The following is a 25,245-nucleotide window of genomic DNA, read 5'->3' as shown; positions in this document are numbered from 1 at the left end:
GCAGCTTTAGGGAAGAACTTAGCAGTGGGTGAGGGGCACTGAGTCCTACTTCCTGGGCTTTCCCTCTGGTAAGAGGAGGACCCTCAGGGCTGGGCTTCAAATTCCTGCTTTGGAAGGAGGGCACTGTGGTTGCTGAGGCTGCCTGGCCCTTCCTCAACTCTCCACAACTGCAAGGACGCATAGAAGAATTAGGGTCTTTGGGACAGGTCCTCACAGACCAGAGACTGGCCCACAGTCATCTCCTCTCTGTCTGAGGGAGAGAAGGCATCCTTGGGTTCCTGAGGTTTAATTCATGCTTTGTTTTCCTACCCCTCCATGTTAAATGATGTCAAGCCTCCAGGCAAGGCTAAAATCATCAACCACAATATCAACCTGGCCTTTTAGTTTCTTTTCTCCTCCTCACACAAATGAAATCTCTTTTGACTTTGTCCTAAAGGCTTCAGAATTTAAGGATGAACAGATTGCCTCTTTCAAGATACCAGGGTGTTTCTTTCTTCCCAGGGTATGAAAAAGGGCACAAGAGAGATGCTATGGGCTGAGCCAGCGTCGGTAGGTGTGTGTCCTTTGTTTTAGTCAAGTAACATGACCCACAAGGGCTACCAGAAGATGGGCTCCTGTGGGCATTCCTCGAGGGCTTAGCCATAAGGCAGCCTGACGCCCATCCTTTCATAAAGCAGAGCAGGCTTTGTAAGGGAGTAATTCCTCTCTTTTGCAGACTTGGACAATCTGTACGAGAGCTTTGTCTCAAAGTAGAGTCCTCTCCTCAGAGAAACCAGACTGACCAAGTGCACTGTAGAAACATAACCACACTTAGTTCTTTATCCATTGGATTCTACTGCATGTTGGGATGGACTCCAGTGAAATCTTCCCAGAAGGACCTGTCTGCCATTTCAAACTGTCAGAGCAACCCAAATCTGACACCAAATTGCTTAATTATCTTGTTGAAGATTGTAATTATCTCAGTTAGACAAATAGCATTGTTTCATTTTTGTCCAGAAAACATATTTAAAAAGAGAGACAAGAGACAATGAAATAGAATGATACTCGAATGTCAGAATTTACCAGGTCTTAGGGGTTTGGCTAATTTTTATAGCCTATTGACAGGACTTGGGATCTTTAATAAAGATTTATAAAGGAGTCACAGTAAATGGCTTCCCATCCAAGTTTGGCATCAAGTGGCCAAGTGCTCTGTGAAAATCCCAGAAAATGGGTTACCACCTTCTCCCCATCTTTCTATGACTGTCCCTTCTATCTGACTTAGACTAGAATCCCAGGAATTGATGTTTAGGCAGAGAGTCAGAAGACTGTGTAAAGAGGGACAGGAGGAAAACAGAGGACAAAGACAGGTGAATATCTATCCAGAAGGAGATGAGCAGAGGCTTGAAAACAACTGGACGTCTGATGTCCTTCACACATCTGACATCATTCACATATTCCCCTTACATGTAATTCAGTGTATTCCTGTTCTAGCATCTTTTGGAACATCTCTGGGTGGACCAGCAGAGCAGAGGCATTGGGTTTTCAAAACAGGCAGGTGACGCTTTCCTTTGAACAAGGTCTTTAACTTGGAGTTGTGAAACAGTCAACACAAGAGTTTCTGCTCAGTCTGGGGAGGGGAGTGTGCCCAGCCCACTGCCCTCAGGAAGCCTTTGCTCACTGTACAACTAACATTCTGGGAGGGCTCACAGGTACTGCAAGGTGGAGCCAGGCAGAGCTACAGCCATGGCAAAATGTGTAGGGGGGGTTAAATAATAATTATACCCATTCAAAGAACACACCTCTAAACAATTTTTTTTTAAGTAGACATAAATAGCAAGTCTTCAAAATGAAAGAACTAAGACAGGCTGTGGGAATATAAAACAAATTGTAGTGCCTTTCAAGGGACAGTGCTTGACAGACCTTCTTGGAGGAACAGCGAGGAGCAAGGGATTAGCACAGGGCTGTCTAAGAGGAGAAGGACAGCCAGCCCAAGCAAACGGCAGGCCAATGCTGGGAAACCCTGGTGCCCAAGAGTTGAGACCACACTGTGTTTTGGACATGGATGTCCCTTGTGCCTGAATTTGCATGGGGCCAGCAGTGAGGGAGAGCACTGGGGGCATCCTTCTCTATTTGGACTTTCCAGTGAGGTTGATCCCACAACGACATCTTCATATGCACATCATTTCACTGGTGTCCTTTGAGGGTTGACGGCCAGGAAGTAACAGATATCCGGTAGAGTAAGACTCTAAATTCCCTTTGGAGAGACAGTCATGCCAGTCACCTGGTCCAGCAAATGCAGAGAGAAAAAAGGAGTGACTGCAAACATCCCTGCCGAGCCTAGCTCCAACCCTCCAGAGTCTTGCCTTCCAAAGGCACAGTGGTAGCTTTGCAGGTTCTGCTGATTTGGTTGACATCCTTCCTCATGGAGTCTGTAAGAGTATGGAAAAAAAAAAAAAAAGGGGGACAAGCAACAGAAAGGTTCTGGGTATGCAGGAGAGGCCAGGGGAGCTTTTAGCCTTCAGTATAGACAGAAGAGAGCTGGCTAGGACAGCGATCCACTGCACTGATCTGCAAGAATGTGGTGTCTTCAGGCCCACTGCGAAGGGACTCTGCAAAGAGGCTTGAGGAACCCGAAGGCAAATCACACACTAGAAGAGAAAGAAGACAAGAAATCAGATTCCCGCTGTACCACACCCACTGGGCCCACAGTGGTTGCAATGTATTCACCAAATGCTGATGGGGACCAAGGAGGAACCATGCTGCAATGCGTTCTTCATCAGGTCTCTGCCTTCAAGGACGTTAGTGGAGGAGGAGCCTGACTTGTTGGTGGCTGTCTAACATAAGATGGGGCAGAAAATATAGGCTGAATAGGTGAAAGTAAAGTGTTCTAGGGAAGGATGAGGATGGCCTCAAAAAGGAGGTGCTCTCATGTTGAGTTGTAAAAGAGGATGGGATTCCCACAGATAGAGATATAGGGAAAGAATATTCCAGAATGAGGAAAGTAGGGCATAAAGACAGAGAAGGAGACAAATGGTGGGGTTGAGAGGCAAGTGTGCTGACAGCGGGAAAGCCTGATCAAGTGTGACTCATGGAGACTTTGAACACTATGTTGAGGAGATTGGACTTTATTCTCTATGCAGCTGAAACTATTGAAGGAATGTGAGCATGAAAAGTAGCATATTTTATTTTTCATGTTTGGAAGACAATGTTCACAGTAGTATGATGTTAAAGTGGTAAAGATGAGGAGTCCTTTAGGCAGACTTGCTGGAAGGCTTTTGACACAGTTTGGGAGAGATAAAATGGTGCCCAAACTAGGGTGGTAGAAGTGGAGTTGGAGAAGGCCTGGACAAGTAAATGAAGATGAGAGACATTTCAGGGGTTATTTGACAGGATTTTATGCATTCATGTGCTGAGAATTAACCCCAGACCAGGCTGGTCACAGGAAACCTACCGCTCTCCCCTGTCAGTCTGGCCAACACACCTGTAATGCCCGAGTGAGTTGAGAAGGCTCTGTGGAAAACATCAAAACCAGCCTGGCCCATAGAGGTAGGGACCAGGGAGTCCTCGAAGGAGGGCACCACACTGCAGGAGCTGCTGGGCGGCACGGCTCTCTGGGAGTCGGGGTAATGCGGGGGGCAGAATGTCTGCAGCTGCCCATAAAATCCTGAAATGCAAGCAAGGGATTGAGCTACTTTAGAGCAAAAGTACCACTTGTCTGTCAATCTGTTGTACTGTGGTGGCTTCTGTGTTGTTGTGAAGCTAAAAGCTATGCCACTGGTATTTCAAATACCAGCAGGGTCCCACAGTGGACAGGTTTCAGCAGAGCTTCCAGACCAAGACAGACTAAGAGGAAGGATCTGGTGATTTACTTCTAAAAAAAAAAAAAAAAAAAACTGGCTGGTGAAAACCTTTTGAATAGCAGCAGACCACTGTCTGATATAGTCCTGGGCAATGAGCCCCTCATGTTGGCAGATACTCAAGACTCAAGATACAACTGGGGAAGAGCTGCCTCCTCAAGGTAGAGTCAACCTTAATGATGTAGATGGAGTAAAGCTTTCAGGACCTTCATTTGTTCATGTAATATGACTCAAAATTAGAAGAAACAGCTCTAAACATCCATTAATAATCAGAATGTGAAATGTACAAAGTATGAATCTAGGAAAATTGGAAATCATCAAAGATGAAATGGAACACATAAAAATCAATATCATAATCATTAGTGAGCTGGAATAGACTGGTACTGGCCATTTTGGAAAGGGCAATCATATGGTCTACTATGACAGAAATGACAAATTGAAGAGGAATGGTGTCACATTCATCATCAAAAAGAACATTTCAGGATCTATCCAAAAGCACAGTGCTGTCAGTGATAGAATAATATCCACATTCCTACAAGGAAGACCAGTTAATATGACCATTATTCAAATTTATGCAATAACCACTGATGACTAAGGTAAAGAGATTAAAGACTTTTACCAACTTCTATAGTGTTAAATTAATAAAACATGCAGTCAAGATGCATTGATAATTACTGGTGATTAGAATGAAGAAGGACCAGTAGTTGGAAAACATGGCCTTGGTAATAAAAATGATGCTAGAAACTGCATGATAGAATTTTGCAAGACCAACAACCTATTCATTGGAAATAACTTCTCTAAACAACATAACATAATGGGAGCTCTGGTAGCATAGTGGCTAAAGCACTTGACTGCTAACCAGAAGGCTGGAGGTTCAAACCCACCAGCCACTCCTCGGAAGGAAGGTTAGGCAATCCTACTTCCGTAGTAATACTGCCTCGGAAACCCAAGGAGGGGTCGCTATGAGTCGGGGGCCAACTCGACGGCACATAACAACAACAACAACAACAAACAACATAAATGGCGACTGTGCATGTGTACTTCATTGGATGGAATACATAGGAATCAAACTGATTATATCTTTGCAAAGAGACCATGGAGAAGTTCAATATCATCAATCAGAACAAGGTCAGGGGCTGACTGTGGAACAGACCATCAATTTCTCATAAGCACACTGAAGATGAAGATGAAGAAAATGAAAATAAGCCCATGAAAGCCAAAGCACAACCTTAAGTATATCCTACCTGAACTTAGAAACCATCTCAAGAATAGATGTGATGCATTGAACATTAATGACTGAAGACCAATGAACTGTGGGATGACATCAAGGACATCATACATGAAAAAAGCAAAAGGTCATTAAAAAGTCAAGAATGAAAGAAAAGAGACCAAAATGGATGTCAGAAGAGATTCTGAAATTTGCTTTTGAACATAGAGTAGCTAAAACAAATGAAAAAATGATAAAGTAAAAGAACTCAACAGATTTCAAAAGGCAGCTCAAGAAGACAAAGCAAACTATTATAATGAAATGTGTAAAGGCCTGGAGTCAGGAAACCAAAAGGGAAGAACACATTAGCTTTTCTCAAGCTGAAAGAACTCAAGAAAAAAATCAATCTTGAGTTGCAATATTGGATTCTAGTGCCTAAGGCATGTGACTACTAACCAGAAGGCTGGCAGTTCAAACCCATCAGCCACTCCTCAGAAGGAAGGTTGCATAATCTACTTCCATAGAGATACCACCTTGGATACCCAAGGAGGGGTCGCTATGAGTCACAATCAACTTGACAGCAGTGCTTTAACCACTGTGCCACCTGAGCTTTTACCTGGAGATGGGGGAAGCAACATAGATCTATCTACCATCTGCCCTTCCAACAAATGGACACACTCACACACACACACATTCTGTCTTCCTCATTATTTGGAATAGGTACACAATATTCTATAGTTGGATATACTCCAATTTATCTAATTTTTGTTGAACTATGCAGTAAATGAGAAAACTGGAAAAGAATAAATAATATAATACAGGAATATGGAGAACAAAATTACCTAATATTTGAAAATAATTCTCAACATTTTGCAAAGTGTTTTTCTACACTCACTTTCAATTTTTTTCTCATTCAATGAAGTTTTTTTTTTTTTTTTTTTTTTGTCCTACGTGGCTTTTTTCTATGATCCTCCACATGTTCCCTGACACACTGTATTTCTTTCCCTTCTCCCTTCTCTCCTCAAGATAAATTTAAGTCAAAAGATTACTTTCTTGGAGTAGATGCTTTTAAAAATACATACTGAAATCTGAATCCTGTACTGCAAGGATAGAGAGAGAAATGGGCTCTGCTGCTCTTGAAGTCTGCCTGTCACTTTGTCTGTTTCCTCAACTGTAAATGTATAAATGTTCTTGTCTACCTCCCAGGGTGACTGGGAAAAAATGAGTGAGGGACTGGATAAGGAAGGCCATATATAACACTTTAAAATGCTTTGCATATGTCAGCTATCATTATTACAATTCTGGCTTTGATGGAAAAAGAGGTATTGTAGAGGAAGGGCCCAAGTTCCAGGGCCATTAGATGATGGGAACATGGTAAATTAGTTCACAGACTCTAGACCTAGTCTTGTGTGCCTTCCTCTTCTAGTACCAACTCTTCGGAAACATGGAAGGTTTTATCCCTCATTAAAGAAACCTGACAGGCCTATCAACATGTGGGGGGAAAAAACAGTGCCCTCAAGTCAGCTCTGACTCCTGGTGATCCCACATGTTTCAGAGTAGAACTAACTACTCCAGAAGGTTTTCAGTGGCTTTTTTCTTGATATGTCTCTGGGTGAACTCGAACCTGCAACCTTTTGGCTAGCAGCCAAGTGCATTAACTGTTTGTACCATTTAGGGTCTCCATCAAGGGATAGGAGAGGTGCTATTTGGATCTTCTCAGTTCTCTTTAAGTAAAATAGGCTACATAGCACATCCAGCCCCAAAGCCTTCTCATCAGTTTTCTCAAAGCAGACTGTGTAGCTGCTCAGACACCTCTTGGCTGGGAGGTCTAGTCTACGGTGGCTATAAACATCATCAAAGAACATGCTTAACTGCTCCAGAACCTCAAAAGTACTCATGCTCTTATACTCAGGGATTTTACTTCTGAGAATGTATCCTAAAAGCAGGTTCTGAAGAAGAGAAAAAATTCTGCCCAAAAACAGTTGTCACAGAACTAGTCATCAGAGTAGAACAATGGAGAGCCACAATGGCCAGCCATGAAAGAATGGCTAAGTAAACAGTGGCACATGTGCATGATAGAAACAGCATGTAGTCACTGAAACAATATTTACAAACAAGGAGTTTTTTTAATTTTTAATTTTTTTAAATTGTGATTTGGGTGAAAGTTTACAGAGCAAATTCACTTTCCATACAGCAGCAGTTCACACACACATTGTCTCATGACATCGACTACGATTTACCCCAATGCAACAGCTCCCCTCCCACTTCCTCCCAATAGTTACCTCTTCCCTGTGTCCATCCTTCCATGCACTCCTGCCCCCTGAACTGTCTCCCTGTGCATACACAGCCCTTCTTTCTCCCATGATTGTTCTCTCCAAGGAGTGTATCTATCTCAGGTACATGTTCAACTCATATCCTGTCTTTTGTTTGGCTGGAAGCCACAGGTGTGGGTTCAACTCAAACAAGGAGTTTTCAACAACATGGAAAGGTGATTACAAGGTCAAGTTTTAATAAAAGCATTACAAAATTCAATATGGTGACTAGGCTCAGTTATGTGGAAGGTTATGTATAGCATAAAGAGTGTGAGGTGATATCTCTATAGTTGTCTTTAACTATTTTTTTGCTTTACATTTTTTTTTTAATTTTAATAGTGGTAAAGAGCAAGCACTCTGGAACCAGACTGACTGGGTTCAAATCCTAGTGTAGCTACTTACCAGCTATATGATCTTGATACATTACTTAGCGTATTAGTGTCTCAGTTTTCTCATTTGTAAAATGGGGCTAGTGAGAGCACCTATACATCACTGTGTTATTATGAAGATTAAATGATTTTATATAATTAATTACAAAATAATTAATATATCTATAATACACAATATATTTTAATAATATACTATGTACAATATGTATGCATTTGCTAAATACATAAAATGAAAGTAAAAATATTTTACAATGACAATGTAGTTCTGAAAAAGAGGGTTTAATAAGGGAAATAAAGGTTTCAAAATACAACCAGTAAATCTTTCTAACAATAACTGAATGCAAGAATACATACAGAAGCAGGCATGGGGTGCAATGCCAGGTCCCAGATGGAATTCTCTGGAACATTCTTGACCCTCTGGGGATCCTGAGCTGTATGGTTCTGAGATCCTGTGTTAATTGGCACACATTCCAGTAGGGGCTTAAGGACAACAGGTTTGAGTGGTTTAAGAAGCCTGGGATGTGGAGCTATATGGTTTGGGGCATTCCTTGGACTAACCTTGACTTGGGTGCTTGATGGCCAAGCACATGAAAACCTGGCATACCCGTCAGGGAGAAAACACTAACATGAACTACCACGGTTGATCTATTACATGTGGTGCATCCTCACTGAGCAAAAGAAAGGCTAGAACTCCCCTACGCTGGCTCTGCTCAAATTCATCACTCATAAGGTGCCTGATAGCACTCCTCAGTGTAACATTACTTTTCCACAAATAGAAGGTATTTCCTGCTGAACTTCCATCACTCCCCAAACAGGGGCATTAATCATGCAGTACGCCAGGTACAATGATAGAGACTTCCACTGGCCTTTAGTAAAAACTAGTTCACTCTCTCTTTCCTACCTTCTCTCATGCTTCTAAGAGTGAGGAGAAATGTGTGAGTAAAACTGACACTTGACTGTGGTGATGTGTAAGTGTCAAATGTTTGAGAGGTGGTGACATGCACCAGATAAAGTTTAGTATTAAACCCAACATGCTAGGCTCTGTCCACCAGCTCCCCTGTGTATCTCAAACAGACAGAGGAGGGCAACATGGACTTTAATTCCTGCCTGTGAGTGTCTTGGCTGCCGTGAAGAACAGTCAGAAGCAGCACAGTCCTGCGAGCAAGTTTTATCCCTCTCACAGCCAACTTGTGAAAAGAAAATCCTCCTCATTAAAGCCCTCCTCCCTTGGAGATGCCCTTGGAGATGCTCCATTGGTATGGAGAAGTACGGTCAGTCAAACCAAAGAACTTTAAAAAACTAACCCAATTTTGAAGAATTCCATCAGGGTCGTGCCACAAACACAAACCCAGAGAAAGCCTAACTCATTCTGTGATGAATGGCTCCTGTATTCCAGCTGTTGGATTTCATGTTGCAAATTTGGAAAGAACACTACCTCTCGGACCCAAAGCAAAATGAGGCAAGATGTTAACACATTTCACGGACATAAAACATAAAAGTGAAGGCGAGGTCAGCCAATAGGCCAGTGAGTCAGTCCATAAGAGTTACTGCGTGCTCTCAGGGTGCTGCTGAGGAGACCCAAGGAGCATTCCCCTTAGTGACTGACAATACAGTTGGAGTGAAATGCAGATATTTATAACAACATAAGAACACATCCATAACTGTGTGTTGGCAATAAATATTATTTGTTGCACTTTGTTATGAAATCTTCCCTCCCTACCATTTGAGAAGTTATTTTACCTCCAATAATGAAGAGGAATTTATGGATAAATTGATTCTACCTAAATTGTCCACTGCTCATCTGTTACTTTGTTGTACTGTGGTGGCTTGCATGTTGCTGTGATGCTGGAAGCTATGCCACCGGCATTTCAAATACCAGCAGGGTCCTCCATGGTGGCCAGGTTTCAGTGGAGCTTACAGGCTGGAAACAGGAAGAAAGACCTGGTGATCTACATCCAAAAATTAGCCAATGAAACCCAATGAATCACAGTAGAATATTGTCTGATATAGTAGTAGAAGACGAGCCCAAACATACCAACAATCGTGATTGATGCAGGACCTGGCAATGTTTCAATCTGTTATACGTAAGGTCAACACGAGTCAGAGCCCACTTGATGGCACCTGAAAACAATGACCATCTCAACTACCTCCTGAAGGTGAAGAGGAATCATTCCTCTGCTTCTCAATTTTGGGAACAGTACTTTTCTTCTAAAAACAAACTTGTACTTCTGATTATAAAAAATATTTGGTATTCATTGTACCAATTAGAAAATGTAGGTTAGTATACACAAAGAAAGGAGCTCTGGTAGCATAGTGCCTAAGGCACTTGACTCCTAACCAGAAGGCTGGTGGTTCAAACCCACCAGCCACTCCTCGGAAGGAAGGTTGGGCAATCTACTTCCGTAGTGATACTGCCTTGGAAACCCAAGGAGGGGTCGCTGTGAGTCGGGGCCGACTCGATGGCACATAACAACAACAACATACACGAAGAAATGAAAAACACTGCATTATTTCCACAATTCAGAAATGGCCATATACATATACACAACACTAGAATAATATATAAATTGTTTTGCATCCTGGTTCCCCCACTAATTTTACATGGGAGCTTCATCACATAGCATGGTAATTTATTCTTAAAGATTTCTCTTGACTTTGTCACCTGGGGTCACTGATGTGATCGTGATGATCATTCAGATGAAGAGCTCATGGGGTCACTCTTGGTGCTCAGGATAACACAGCAGCCTAGCAACGCGGGTGTGGATATCCTTCCCAAAGTGGAAAGGCAGAGAAGGAAGGGAATTACATGACTGAGTACAATAAAGAAAGGTATTCTCTATGGCAGTACTGTCCACCATAGAACCTTCTCTGGTAATGGGGATGTTCTAGGCCTAAGCCATCCAATACAGCAGCCACATGTGATTACTGAGCACTTGACATGAATTCAAATTTAAACACAGCCAGTGGCTTTCATACTGGAAAGAGCAGATCCAGGACAATATGAATCATTAGACTTTGTTTCATGAGTGTGTCTGATTAAATTCCAGAAAGAAAACCAAATGACCCAGCAAGAGCTTCAATAGAAGCCAGATAAAGATTCTTAGACTCCTGGTCTTCAAGATAGGAAGTATAGTTGAGTCTTTTTTAAAAAATAATATTTTATTGTGTTTTGGTGAAGACCTACACAGCAGTTTAGGTTCCTATTCAACAATGTATTCACAAGTTATTCAGTGGCATTGGTTACATTCTTCCCAATGCCTGAATATTCTCATTATTTCTCTTCTGGTTGTTCTGTTTCCATTAATTTAGTTTCCCTGTCCCTTTCCACTCTCATCTTTGTTTTAAAGTAACTGTTGAGTGTTTGTCTCACACAAGTAACTTTTTAAAGGAGCACAGTACCTACAGGTGATATTCTTCATTTTTTGAGCCAGTTTGTTATTTAGCTACAAGGTGACCTCAGAGGTGATATAGTTGAGACTTTGTTGTTGATGTTGTGTGCTGTCCAGATGATTGCAACTCATAGTGACCCCATGTGAGAGAGTAGAACTATCCCACAGAGTTCCAAAGGTTGTAATCTTTGTAGAAGCAGACTGCCATGACTTTCTCCTGTGGAGCAGCTGGTGGGAGTGGACCAATGACCTTTTAGTTAGCAGAGGAGAGCTTAACCATTGCATCATCAGAGCTCCTTTAGGACTTTATTACAGTTGGCTTTTCTTTACAAAGTTACCACTTTAATCTTGTAGAAGGAGCCGAAGTATAAGCACACCAACAAGCAGACACTGGTCACCCAATCTCCAACCCTCAAGAGGGCCAGAGAACGCTGTTTTTGGCTAAATTTCCAGGGTGTTTCAGCTCTCCAGGAGCACACACTTTTCCTTCTGGAAGCAGGAGAAACAGAAGGACACATGTCACCTCCCTCTTTCTGCAGACTGTGGGCCCAACTCACCATGCCCACAGGAGTGGCCCCTAGCACAGCTGGGTCCCCATTTTTCATGTCATTTGAGGGCAGAGTCAAAAGTCAACACAGAAGACTAGACCCAACTGTTCATATGCATGGAGGGAAACCTGTGCCACCAGGCTGCATCTTGTCAAGGTGATATGTCATATGCTGTATACTTAATGGGTTTGTTTATGTACCAGACGGTTTTGCAAAGCAAGATTCACGCTCTCCTTTATGATGAGGTTGGGCAACCACCACCCAACTCTGCGAACCTGGAAATGCACTGGCTGGATATGCTTAGAACTGAGGCTGACCTTTTCCTGCAGCAGGCTCAGCCTCGTTGACAGACTACAAGCAAAGTCACGTAGATGAGGTCAATGTTTCAGAAAGTACAAACATTCTCATCAGGGGAAAAAGCACTGAATTAATTAGTAAAATTGATGAGATCATCTAACCTCCAAAAAATTCTAATACCACTCAATATCAACTGAGATCTGGTCAGCATTTTCTTATGACCAATTCTGTGATTTAACCACTACTTTAAGGAACGCTGGTGGTTCAGTGGTTAATGTATTTGGCTGCTAACCAAAAGGTTGGTGGTTTGAACCCACTAGCCACTCTGTGAGAGAAAGATGAGATAGTCTGCTTCCATAAACTTTCATACACTCTAGGGGGCAGTTGTACTCTGCCCTATAGGGTTGCTATGAGTTGGAATTGATTTGATGCCAATGGGTTTGGCTTTTATTTCTACCTGCTTCATGAACAGTTGGATCTGGTTTTGAATCCTGCATGGTCCACTGACCATGTGTGTCCTTAGATAAATTGCTTTCATTCTTGAGCCTCATTTTCTTTTAAAATAATATTTATTTCGTAGGACTGTCAGAAAGATTAAATATATCAGAGTTCATAAAAGCTCCAAGTATATACCCTGGCATACATTGCTACTGCTGTTGGTTGCTGTGAAGTCTATTCTGACTCAGGACAACTCTATGTGTTACAGAGTAGAACTACTCCAGGTCTGTCTTCTAAAGTGCTTCACTCAGGGTGGTTCAAACCACCAACCTTCTAGCTACTAGTTGAGCACTTAACTGTTTGTGCTCCCCAGGGACTCCTTGGCATAGTAGGCTCTCAGTAAACAGAAGCAATTACTATTTACCATTAAATTGTTGTTGTTGTTGTTATGTGCCGTGGAGTTGGACCCCACTCATAGTGACACCTCCTTGGGTTTCCGAGGTGGTATCACTACAGAAGTAGATTGCCCAACCTTCCTTCTGAGGAGGGGCTGATAGGTTTGAACTGCCAGCCTTTTGGCTAGCAGTCAAGTGCCTTAGGCACTCTGTTACCCAGAACTCCTTACCATTAAATAAGCTTAGAAATATTTATAGGTTCTAAAACAATTCCTAAGCACATTTTCTCATATAATTCACCATCCCTAAGAATAAAGTGATGCTGCTTTTAAAAGTGAAATCTCCACAATTGGTTGTCATTTTTCAACTTGGCTCCTGGCCTTGGCCATCAACATCATCCAGGTCTTCGTCAGAGTTAGAACTCCACTAAGCTTCCTTCCTGGGAGAGGCAGAGATGCTGATTCTTCATTTTAATCTGAAGCCTGTAAATGGGGAGGCTGCCGAAGCAGCTCACAGACTGTGCTAGGGAGACAGATTTTCCTTTGGGTTGAAAACTAAACCAGCTTGCAAAGCACTTGAGCTATTTACAACTGACATTTAAGCAACTACTGTACTTTAAAAAAAAAAAAAGGGAAAATAAAGGCAGTAATAAGCCTTACAAATCCACTTGGGCACATTCCTATTGAAGAAGCAACATGACAGTGGTTCAAGAGGGCAACAGGAGCACTGCTGAGTTCCCTTGCCCTCAGACAGATGGGCAGCAGCATAAGGGCATTTAGTTAGAAGAGTCTGCCCATTTCCAAGACCAGTTACCACCTGCTGCACACTTGTCCTTGACTCTTGGTGCCCTCATGTGTGTCAGAGCAGAACTGTGCTCCATAGTATTTCCAAAGGCTAATTTTTCAGAAGTAGATTGTCAGACCTTTCTTCTGAGGTACCTCTGGGTGAACTTGAACCTCCAACTATTGGGTGAGAAGCCAAGAGTGTTAACCATTTGCCCCACCCAGGGGCTTCTTCATTCCCAAGAAATGGGGCCATATTCCCCTGTAGCTTCTGCCGCTAGCTTGCAGGCCAGAGTGGGTTGCACTCTGAACACTCAGGGTACTTTCCTTTAGCACCTCCCCTGATTTTTAGCAAGCTGGTAACAGTACCTATCACTATCAGACACTAGCAGGCCCTCGGACTTGGATTCTCACTTTCAGGGGCTGGCGACGGGTCTGCTCCCGATATCTGTGAAGGGTGCAGACAAGGGGATGGGAGTGGGGAGAGTACATTGCTGAAGGAACAAGCAGGAAATGGGAAAAAGCAGAGCAAGGAAGGTGTGCATAGAACACTCTTGGTTAAAGATGTCATCCTTTTTCATTTAAATACACACAGCCCACCTAAATCTAACGTGTGGTGGCCTATGGCTTCCAAATTCTCAAAATGGTAAGCTGCCAAAGTAAATTAATTGCAATGTGTTTCAGTAATTGCCGTGTGTGGGCATATACAGATTTAGTAAAATGGTTCAGCGAGTCCTGGTGGTGATAATGCACATTTGGAAATTACATAAAATAGAGACTGAGGCATCCAGGATGGGTTTGAAAGCCAGCTTTGCCACTTATAGGATGTATGGCCTTGTGGAAATCTTAGCCTCTCTGAGCTTACCATTCCCTATCCATAAAGGGGGAATAATAATAACTTATGCTGTAGCAGAATCCTCAAAGTAGAAGGGAGAAGAAGTACAGTAGTGAAATGGAAGGGACTCAGCACCTAGCTATCCAGAAGTAGCCACCAAGATTCAACCACCTGCCAAATTCCTGTGACTCAAAGCTCCTCGGTACATGTAAATCTTTGAATGGAAGGTGAAAGATATGGATGTTCTGAATCAGGATGGCCATATGAAGGGGAGACTTTGCTCACTGGTTAATGAAAACCATCTGGGGGGAAGGAGACTAAGATGGTGACCTAGTCAGACACATCATGCTGTCCCTCTACATCCAAGACCCAAGAAATCAAGTGAAACATACAGATGATAATCCTGCAACCCCGAGCATCAAATGAAAGGATAAAGAAATAGACCAAATACTGACTACAAGAAGAAAGTGAATGAAAACAGTGAACAATGAGAGACAGGGAGTGGAGGTGCCCTGCCAGCCTGACTGGCATAGTGTGGCCATCTTGAAACAAAGCCAGCATTGTTCCCAGGTGAGGAAGGCAACGTCACAGAATCCCCAATAGGACAGAGATACAGTGTAGACAAATCTGGAGCAAAGCAAGGCGATCAGAACATGAACCAGATTTAAGCAAGGAAAATGCAGGAAGGCAGGGAAGAGCTCCAGGATCCCAGGCACCCACAGAGCAGGGAGGGAGCCAGTAAACAGAGACAGAACCACTCAGTGGTCCCTGGTCATTTGGGTTGAAGATCCACATGGAAGGGGGGGTTTGTAGAGTGGCAGCTGAAGGCTCTGGGCTCCAGACAGCCTTCCCCCTTGCATTGGTTCAGGTCAGGGACCTGATAGATGGCTACACTCATGCATGCTGGCATCCATGCTGGGGACCAGTGGCCAGTGGTGTACACTCTTCCCATTCCTCTTGGCACTCTTGGTGACTAGAGGTGTGGCTCCCCACCCCAATCACCTAGCGACTGGAAATACCCTTTTTACCACCCCTCTCCTGCCTGGTGGTCAGCTCAACCTGCCTTCCCTGTGCTGTGGCCCACTGCCACTCCAGTTCCTTGTCTGCTGGAAGTGCACACCCCCACAGATTGCATGTTGTGGCTGGAGGTATATGCTAGCACCTGCCACCATCCCAGAGGCACATGCTCCTGCAGATTGTGCACTACAAGCCCATCACCTCTGTAGTTGGCACAGTGTGCTCACACCAACTGCCGCCCCACTTCCCCAATGGATGGGGACACATGGTTCCTCAGATTGCACATAGTGTCTACCATCATGGTGATTGGTGATGTGCACTCCCACCTGCTGCAGTGCTGCTCCCTTGCAAACACGCATGCTCCCACTCATTATCCACCCCTTTCCCCTACCTTTATAGTGGCAGTGACTGAGTGACCGTATGTGCATGAGCCCACTACCCACCCATCCTTGACCACACACAGCATACTTGCCCACCTGCCACCCCATTCCTGCCACCCTCCACCCTTTCTACTCAATAAGTGGTGGCAACTGAACCTCTTACTTGTCTGCCACTCCCACCACACCTGCTGCCCCACTCACTTAGCAAGTGCCACCACCCAATCCTGCACCACTGCATCAATGAAAGATGGCAGCCAAAGCCCATCCAGCCACTCTCAGCTGCTCCACACAACCAGTAAACAGGTACCTGCCCTCACACTCCCAGACATGGCCCTACCCACTCAGAGACAGGTAGTGAGCACCCTAGTGCTGCCAAAATAGTGACCACATCTGCCCCACCCACCTGGATATATCAAAACAAAACAAAAAATCAAGGCAAAGAAAACAGACATATAATCAATCAGTAAATATAACTGACACCTCAGTGTCTCAGAGACAACAGACCATATCAAATTGGACAAAGAAGTAGGACAAGATGCCTCAAGCAAGTGATGAAATTATAGGACCAGAAAACCTTCCTGAGGAAGAAATAGTAATGGAAATATCTGATAAGAAATCCAAAAGACTTATATTTTGGACCAGAGATCAAGGAAAACATAGATCGAATCAAGGAAAACACAGACAAACCTCTAAAATAATTCAGGAAAATAATACAAGAACAAAATGACAAAATAAACAGACAATTAGAAACCACACAAAAACAGCAACTAGAAATTCAGAAATAGAAAACTCAATGGAATGACACAGCAATAGAATTGAATCAATGGAAAACAAAATCAATACAATAGAGGATAAAACCCTTGATACTGATTGATTTGAGGAACATTCAGAAAAAAAGAATGAAGAAAAATGAAGAAAGCCTGAAAGTTACGTGGGATTCCATCAAGAGGAATAGCCGACAAGTGCTGGAAACTCAGACCAAGAGAAAGACACACACACACACACACACACATACACATATACACACACACATACACAGAGAAGTGTTGAAGATTTGTTGGCAAAAAACCTTCCTAATATCATGAAAGACAAGAAGATATATATCCAAAAAGCTCAATGAACAATATACAGGTTAGACGCCAAAAGGAAGTTACCAAGACACATTATACTCAAACTTTCCAAAACCAAAGACAAAGAAATAATCCTGAGAGCTGGTCAGGAAAAATGAATGACCTACAAAGGGGAACCATTAAGACTAACCTCTGATTTCTTGCCAGAAACCATATTGGCAAGAAGGCAATGAGATGGCACATATAAAACCCTGAAGGAAAAAAAAAAAATTACTAAACAAGTATTATGTATCCAGCAAAAGTGTCTCTCAAATATAATAATGAAACTACGCCATTTCCAGATAAACAGAAATAAAGGGAATTTGTAAAAACCAGATCAAACTTACAAGAAATATTAAAGGGAGTATTTCAGATAGAGAAACAACACCAGACAACAACTTGAGATTAAGACATGAGACCATCACCCACATACCAATCCAGATAAAGAATTCTCAGAAATAAAACAGAGCTACAAGACCAAAAACTGGGAACCAGAGACATCAATCAATAAATGACAACTGCAAAATGAAAGGAAGGAATAAATGGTGTAGTTATAGAACCCTTATACAGAGAGGAAGTCAAGGTAATATCATGATATTGTTGTCATTGTTATGTGCCATCGAGTCGGTCCCGACTCATAATGACCCCTCCTTGGGTTTCCGAGGCAGTATCTCTACAGAAGTAGATTGCCCAACCTTCCTTCTGAGGAGTGGCTGGTGGTTTGAACAGCCAGCCTTCTGGTTAGTAGTCAAATGCCTTAGGCACTACGCCACCAGAGCTCCTACTATCCTGATAGACTGTTCTAAACTTAGGAAGATAGAGGTAAATTTTAGGTTAACCACAAAGAAAATTAATAAAACTATTCACCAAAACAATAACAACAAAAGAAAATCATAAAGGCTCAGTAAACACAGAATCAACAATAATTTAGGAAACTAAAAGAAAATCCACAAACAAAAAGAACTCAGTACAGAAAAGTAAGCAGAACAAACTGTCAACACTAAAAAAACAAACACACACGACAAGATGACAGTTGTTAATTCATACCATCAATAATCACACTGACTGTAAATGGGTCAAATGCACCGATGAAGAGACAGAGAATAACAAAACAGATAAAATACATGACTCTTCAATATGGTGTCTGTAAAAGATACATCTTAGACACAAAGATATAAATAAACTAAAAATTAATGGATGGAAAAAAGTATCAAGCAAATGGTAACCAAAAAGAGCAGGTGTGGAAATATTAATCAACATATAAAACTCAGCTGGATTCCTTTACACTAACAAAGAAAACTCTAAAAAGGAAATCAGGAAAACACTACTATTTACAAAAAATAAAATACTTTAAGAATAATCTAACAAAGGATGTAAAAGATTGATATAAAGAAAACTATAGAACACTACCACAGGAAACCAAAAGGGACCTACACAGATGGAAAACATATCATGCTCATGGATAGGAGGACTCAACTTTGTGAGTGTCAATTCTATCCCAATTGATCACAAATATAATGCAATCCTGACCCAAATTCCAATAGTCTTCAATGACATGGAAAAAAACTAATCATGAACTTGATATGAAAAAGAGAGAGGATTCAGATATGCAAAGCAATATTGAAGAAGAGGCACAAGATAGGGGGCCTCATACTCCCTGATCTCAGAATCTATTACATAACCACTGTAGTTAAGCAGTCTGGGATTGATACAATGACAGAGACATAAACCAGTGCAACAGAATTGAGAACCAAGAAGTAAATCTGTCTACCTGCGGACAGCTGATCTTCGAGAAAGGGTCAAAGGCCTTTACATGGGGAAAAGAAACTCTCTAACAAATGGTGCTGGCAAAACTGGATATCTTTTTGTAGAAAAATGAAACATGATCCATACCGCACACCATACACAAAAACTAACACAAAATGGATCAAAGTCCCAGTGGGAAACTTAAAATTATAAAGATTATGGAAGAAAAAATAGAGACAATGCTAAGGTCCCTAATATATGGCATATATACATACCAAAAATAGATTAAAAAAAACTGGTCATACAGCAGAAGGTGAACTAGATACATGGAATCTCCTAAAAATCAAACACTTAGGTTCATCAAAAGACTTTGCCAAAAGAATAAAAAGAGAACGTGAAGAATAGGGAGAAAAATAGCTACAACATTTCTGACTAGGGTCTAATCTGGAAAATCAATAGACAATTTCAACACTTCAACAATACGAAGGCAAACAATCCAATTAAAAAATAGGCAAAGGATAAACATAGACTTCACCAAAGAAGACATCAGGCAGACAAAAAATACATGAAAGGATGCTTGCAATCATTAGCCATTAAAACCACAACCATTGCCATGAAGTCGGATCCAACTCATAGCGACCCCTCCTTAGGTTTCCAAGGCAGTATCACTACAGAAGTAGATTGCCCAACTTGCCGTCCAGGTTTGAACCACCAGCCTTCTGGTTAGCAGTCAAATGCCTTAGGCATTAGAGAGAAACAAATAAAAACTACAATGAGATACCATCTTACCCTGGCATGAATGGTACTGATCAAAAAAGCAGAAAACAAATGCTGCTAAGTCCATAGAGAGAATAGAACTCTTACACACTGCTGGTGGGATTGCAAAATGATACAACCACTAAAGAAAACAGTCTGGTACTTCCTTATACAGCTAGAAACAGAAATACAATACAATCCAGCAATCCCACTCCTACGTATATATCCTAGAGAAATATGAGTGATGACATGAATAGACATATGCACAGCCACAATCACGGAAGAACTATTCATGATAACAAAAAGATGGAAACAACCTAAGTGTCCAGCAACAGATGAATGGATAAACAAACCATGGTATGTTTACACAATGGAATACTATGCAACAACAATAACAATAAAAAAGATGAATCCATGAAATATCTCACAACATAGATGAATCTGGAAAACATTATGCTGAGTGAAATGAATCAAACACAAAAAGGACAAATATTGTATGAGACCACTATTATAAAAAGTCAAGAATAGGTTAAATGACATTGGAGTATATTATATTGAGTGAAACAAGTGAATCACAGGAAGACAAATGTTTTATGAGTCCACTACTATAAAAAGTCAAGGAAATATTTACACATGGAAGGAAATTTTCTTTGTTGGTTACCAGTGATGGGAGGGGAGAAGAGGGAAAATTAAAAAACAAAACAAAACAAAACATGTTTACACACAGAAAGAAACGTTCTTTGATGTTTACCAGGGAGGGCAGGTGGAGAGAGGGAGAAGCACTAACTAGATAGTAGACAAGACTTAATTCTGGTGAAGGAGAGGAAAAAACTCACGGCCGTTGAGTTGACTCTGATTCACAGTGACCTCTCCTTGGGTTCCCGAGGCAGTATCTCTACAGAAGTAGATTGCCCAGTCTTCCTTCTGAGGAGTGGCTGGTGGATTTGAACTGCCAGCCTTCTGGTTAGCAGTCAAATGCCTTAGGCACTATATCACCAGAGCTTGGCAATACACAATATGGGAGAAGTCAGCACAATGTGACCAAGGCAAAGGAGGACACTGAGAAGTATGCAGGAATAAAGGCCAATTATAGTAAACGCTATAACATATATCATCCTGCAACAGCAACAATAACTAACAGCAATTTGTGAATGGATACATAGGTGTATATATATGCTAAATAGGTGAGGGTGGGCCAGTGGAGAATATCCTCATACATATATAGATATTGTGGTGGATATTTTTACATACATATTTGCAAATGCTATACATATACTCATATACATACGAAAGCACACAAGGGACAGAGTTATAGAAACTACTTGGACATTGGGACTGAACCACTGGACCTGAAGGCTAAGGACAATAGTCTTGGGGACATCTAGGTCAACTGGCAAAATATAGTTCATAAAGATAATGTTACACATCCTAGCCTGGTGAGTAGTATCTGGGGTCTTATAAGTTAGCAAGCAGACATCTAAGAAGCAACTATGGGTCTCTTCCTGCCTGGAGCACAGGAGAACTAAGAAAGCAAAGGTTCAAGGAAGTAATTAATCCAAAGGACCAAAGGCCCCCATGAATCACAGCCTACTCAAACCAGAGAACAAAAAAATTAGTGGTGTCTAGCTACCACTACCAACCATTCTGACCAACGTAACAATAAAAGGTCCTGGTTAGAATTGGTGAAAAAGGTAGAACAAAATTCAAAGACATTAAAAAAAAAGACCAGACTTACTGTACTGAAAAAGACTAGTGGAACCCCCCAAGACTCGTGCTGCCACATTGCAGGGATTGCAATGTCATGGAACAATTTGTATGTGAACTGTTGACTGGAAAACTAATTGTCTATGTAAACCTTCATATAAAGCACAATAAAACATTAAAAATCAAAAGAACCAGCTGATAATTTCTCTATGAGCAAGGATGACTTTACTGCTGATACATGTACCCCTACTGCATGGATGGATATAAGGATAAAACGAAACAAGTGTGAGAATATTTTGCAAAATGTAAAATCCACTAAAAATACTAGTCCAGTAGTGTGTAAGACTTCTGACTGCTATGACTGCTAACCAGAAGGCTGGCAGTTCAAACCCCCCAGCCACTCCTCAGAAGGAAGACTGGGCAATCTCCTTCTGTAGTGATACTACCTCAGAAACCCAAGGAGGGGTCGCTATGAGTCAAAATCAACTCCACAGCAGTGAGTTTGGTTTTGGTTTTATTTGTCTCTTTAGTGCAAATGGTTAATGTGTACCTTGGAAGACAAGTCTAGCAATCTCCTTGGAAAAAATCAGCCACTGAAAACCCTATGGAGTACAGCTCTACTCTGACACACGTGGGATTGCATGAGTTGGATTCAACTTGATGGCAACTGGTTTGGGTTTTTGATTTTTTGTTTTTGGTACTGTCTTATTACAGGTCAGGTGTTACTTAACTATCCTGTCATCTCTGTGTACAAAGGTAAGTCTTCCCAGGGCAGTGTAAGACTCTTCATCACAGAAGCAATCAAGCAGCCCCTTTGACTCAAGGGTCCTTTGGCCTAAAGCAGAACAAAGGAAACATGGCAAAGAAGAAAGATTTCACTTTGTTTTTGCTTTTCCTTCCATGCTAGCTTTGCTGTAAGAAAACTGGCAGAGCAGGAAACTCCCAAGGGGGATTTAAAGGGATGCTCACAGGAATAACTGTTGCAATCCCAATGCCCTTGGTGACCCGAGAGCCATCCTGGTTCTTTCAGCTTCTAGGTTGTGTTGCACTTACAAGAGTTCCAAGCAGGTAAAGGAAGGGAAGCAAACACCAAGCCAAGTGCCATTGCATTGACTCTGACTCTAGGTAACTCCATATGTGTCAGAGTAGAACTGTGCTCCACAAAGTTTTTAATGGCTGATTTTTTCATCAGTAGATAGCCAGGCCTTTTTTCCAAGGTACCTCTAAGTGGACTCAAACTTCCAACCTTCTGGTTAGCAGCTGCATGCATTAACCATTCAGGCCACCAGGGACTCCAAAGAAAAGCAGCTAGAAAGTGTTGACCTTCATGGACACAGACATCTAGTTTTCTCTGTATTAGTCCTGACTGGGAAGCCAGAGTAGGGGATATTGTGTCCTGCACTTGGAGTCTAGGCCAGTGATGTATCATCATCAGCTCTACCTGGGCAGGCTTGTTAGGATCTACCTAAGACCTACTGAATTAGAATCTTTGGAGCAGGGGCCAGGAAATCTACATGTTTAATAAGGTGGTTCCAACATGGAACTCTGAGGCACTCTAATGAGCATCTTTAACAGTGATTTTTAAATGTTTGAATGCTTTCCAAATGAAATCCCAGTAGCGGCAAAATCAGAGCATTTCTGATTTCAATTAAAATGGGGAGGAAAGCTTTTCCGACGGGCATCTTTCCCACTGGGCCAACCCCAGACTTTTCCACTGAGTACTGGGCTTCTAGAGAAGACTGATGATGACTATCATAAAGAGACCTTGGCTTATACTCTCAGCAGTTATGGATTGTGATGACCTGCCTGGCTCCCTCTCCCAGTGCCTTTCTCAGATACAAGTTCTAGGTCAAGGTAAAATAATAGACCTCACTTGAGTGACTTAGAAGTCTTGCTTCTCTGTGGGCCCCATACTCATCTTGTCGCCTAGACTTTTGTTGTCTAGCTATAACAAAACTTCCATATTATATTCCTTCCACTAATTAGGTGACTTCCAGCTTCTCTGAATCCAAATCTGTGATTATATTATCTTCCAGCTGATCCCTCTAACCATGGGCACCCAGCTCACTCTTAAAGTGTGCCAATGGCTCCCCTGACCTCTACATCATAGCTAAGTCCCTGCTACATGCTACTAGGCCTCCTAGAAACCTACTGCCTGGAATGTTATATTGAGATTAAATCCTGGCTTGGAGCAAAAGAGTACAGAAATCTATCTAAGTGGGTTTGAGACAGAAGAGTGGACACTGGATTTGTGGTAGCCGACAAATGACACCAGATCCTCTTGCCTTTTGACCTTGTCAGTGACTACTAATTTTGTCAACCCATCTTATAACCTACCATCTCTGCTCCACCTCTCTGGCTAGATGGACTTCCTCCCAGTGGTACGTAGGGTCACATTTTAAGGGGTGTGTTTACAGTCTCTGGGTTCCTTCCTTTTCTGCTATGCCTCATTCTGCTGTACCCCAAACTCCTGATTTTTCTGAAAGTATTTCCCCTCCAATTGCTGACTCAACTCTAATTCTTAAAGCCGCCATGTGTGTCAGAGTAAGAACTGTGATCCATATGGCTGCTCTGTCAGAAGGAGACTGCCAGGCTTTTCTATCCAAGGCACCTTTGGGTAGACTTGAACCTCCAACCTTTCAGTCAGAAGCCAAGTGTGTTAATGTCTGCATTATCCAGGGACTGTGCTGAGTGTTAGCAGGAACAAATTGGTGACATGATTCCCTACCTATACATGGACCATGAAACATATTCCCTATTAAGCTCAAAGACTGCTTGCCAAGAATCACAGCCTTCTAAGTGGACAGACTAATAATATCACATATCACTAACAGCTCATGGTTAAAAGCTCAGGACAGGTAGGGACTTTGATCTTTTTTCTCCCTATGGGCCTGGCACATAGTAGGGGATGAATATTTGAGAATGAATAAAATCAATGAGTGAAGGGCATCCACAGCTAGAGCCTCTGGTGAAAATGGTGATGGTGAAAGGGATAAGACTCAAGCTCAAAGATGCTGATCTGTGTACCTTATATACAATAGTCCATAAATGTTTCAGACAAAAAAGTGACTTCCCTTCCTATCACTAAATTATTTTTAAATGGAGGAAGAAGGAAAGGTGATAAAAATATGACTGGCCCTGTCCAAGCGAGCTGGAGGGTTTTGCAGCTCTGAGTTGTCCTTTGCTGCAGAATATTCATGAGGGACTGAACCTATAGATAAAAGAAGAGTGGACAGGAGCCTTATACAACTGAACTCATCCACAGAATACCCTAGGTGCCTTCAGGAAACTGTCCCAATGTGAAAGAATACTCTTACTCTGAGCATCATCTCAAAGTAAGGGGAAGAATCTATTTCCTACTCTCTGCACAAGGTTATAACAAGGATTTAAGTATTCATTCAACAAATACTTTATTGAGCGATTTCTATACAGTCACCAGACTCTGTCAGTAGGTAGGCACTAATAAAAGGTATGTATGTAAGAGTGTTATCTGTCATTTTGATGACTAAGGTGTACCAAGCCATGGTCTTCTCAGTCGTCTCAGTTGAAAGCTGAAAGTTGAAAGTTGGACAATGAAAAAGGAAGAGATAAGAAGACATAATGAATTTGAATTGTGGTATTGGTAAAGAATACTGAATATACTGCACACTTTCAGAAGAAGGACTACATCAAACTTAGAAGAATATATAACTGGAATGGTTCTTAGAAACTAGGATGGCATGCTTATTTTGCACATGTCAGCAGGAAAGCCCACTTGCTAAAAAAAGGACACTGGGTTTGGTAGAGGGTCAGCAAAAATGAGGAAAAGCCTTAGTGCAATGGATTGCCACAGTGGCTGCAACAATGGACTCAACCCTATCAAGGATCATGAAGCAGTACAGGACCAGGCAATGTCTTGTTGCCATGAGTTGGCGCTGACTCGATGGCAACTAACAACAACAATGTAAGATTGATTCATAAAACATATATTTTGATATAAATGTAAAGCAGTGTCACTGTCCTCATTGGTATTGATAAATAATGAGTCAGTCCATAGCCACAGAGGCAAAGGACCTTGGGTAATTACTTGGCTATTTCAGATGCCTGGAATCATTGTGCCATATTG

At 41.9% G+C, this 25,245-nt stretch overlaps 1 protein-coding gene across 1 annotated transcript in view; it reads right to left on the bottom strand.

Annotated features, from left to right (window-relative positions):
* Positions 1–2,490: 2,490 nt before the first annotated feature.
* The window catches only part of GLIS3 (GLIS family zinc finger 3), a 650,925-nt gene continuing 628,170 nt past the window's right edge, over positions 2,491–25,245 (bottom strand). The window contains exons 9-10 of the mRNA XM_007939384.2: positions 3,461–3,643; positions 2,491–2,627 (exon numbers count right to left, since the gene is read on the bottom strand). Coding sequence (XP_007937575.1) covers positions 2,491–2,627; positions 3,461–3,643 — 320 coding nt within the window. The remainder of the gene's footprint in view (positions 2,628–3,460; positions 3,644–25,245) is intronic.

This window comes from Orycteropus afer, unplaced genomic scaffold, assembly GCF_000298275.1.
Source record: "Orycteropus afer afer isolate SDZICR_OR568_19922 unplaced genomic scaffold, OryAfe1.0 scaffold00005, whole genome shotgun sequence".
In the NCBI taxonomy this organism is placed as follows: Eukaryota; Metazoa; Chordata; class Mammalia; order Tubulidentata; family Orycteropodidae; genus Orycteropus; species Orycteropus afer.
This window is presented reverse-complemented; position numbering and strand designations above follow the sequence as displayed.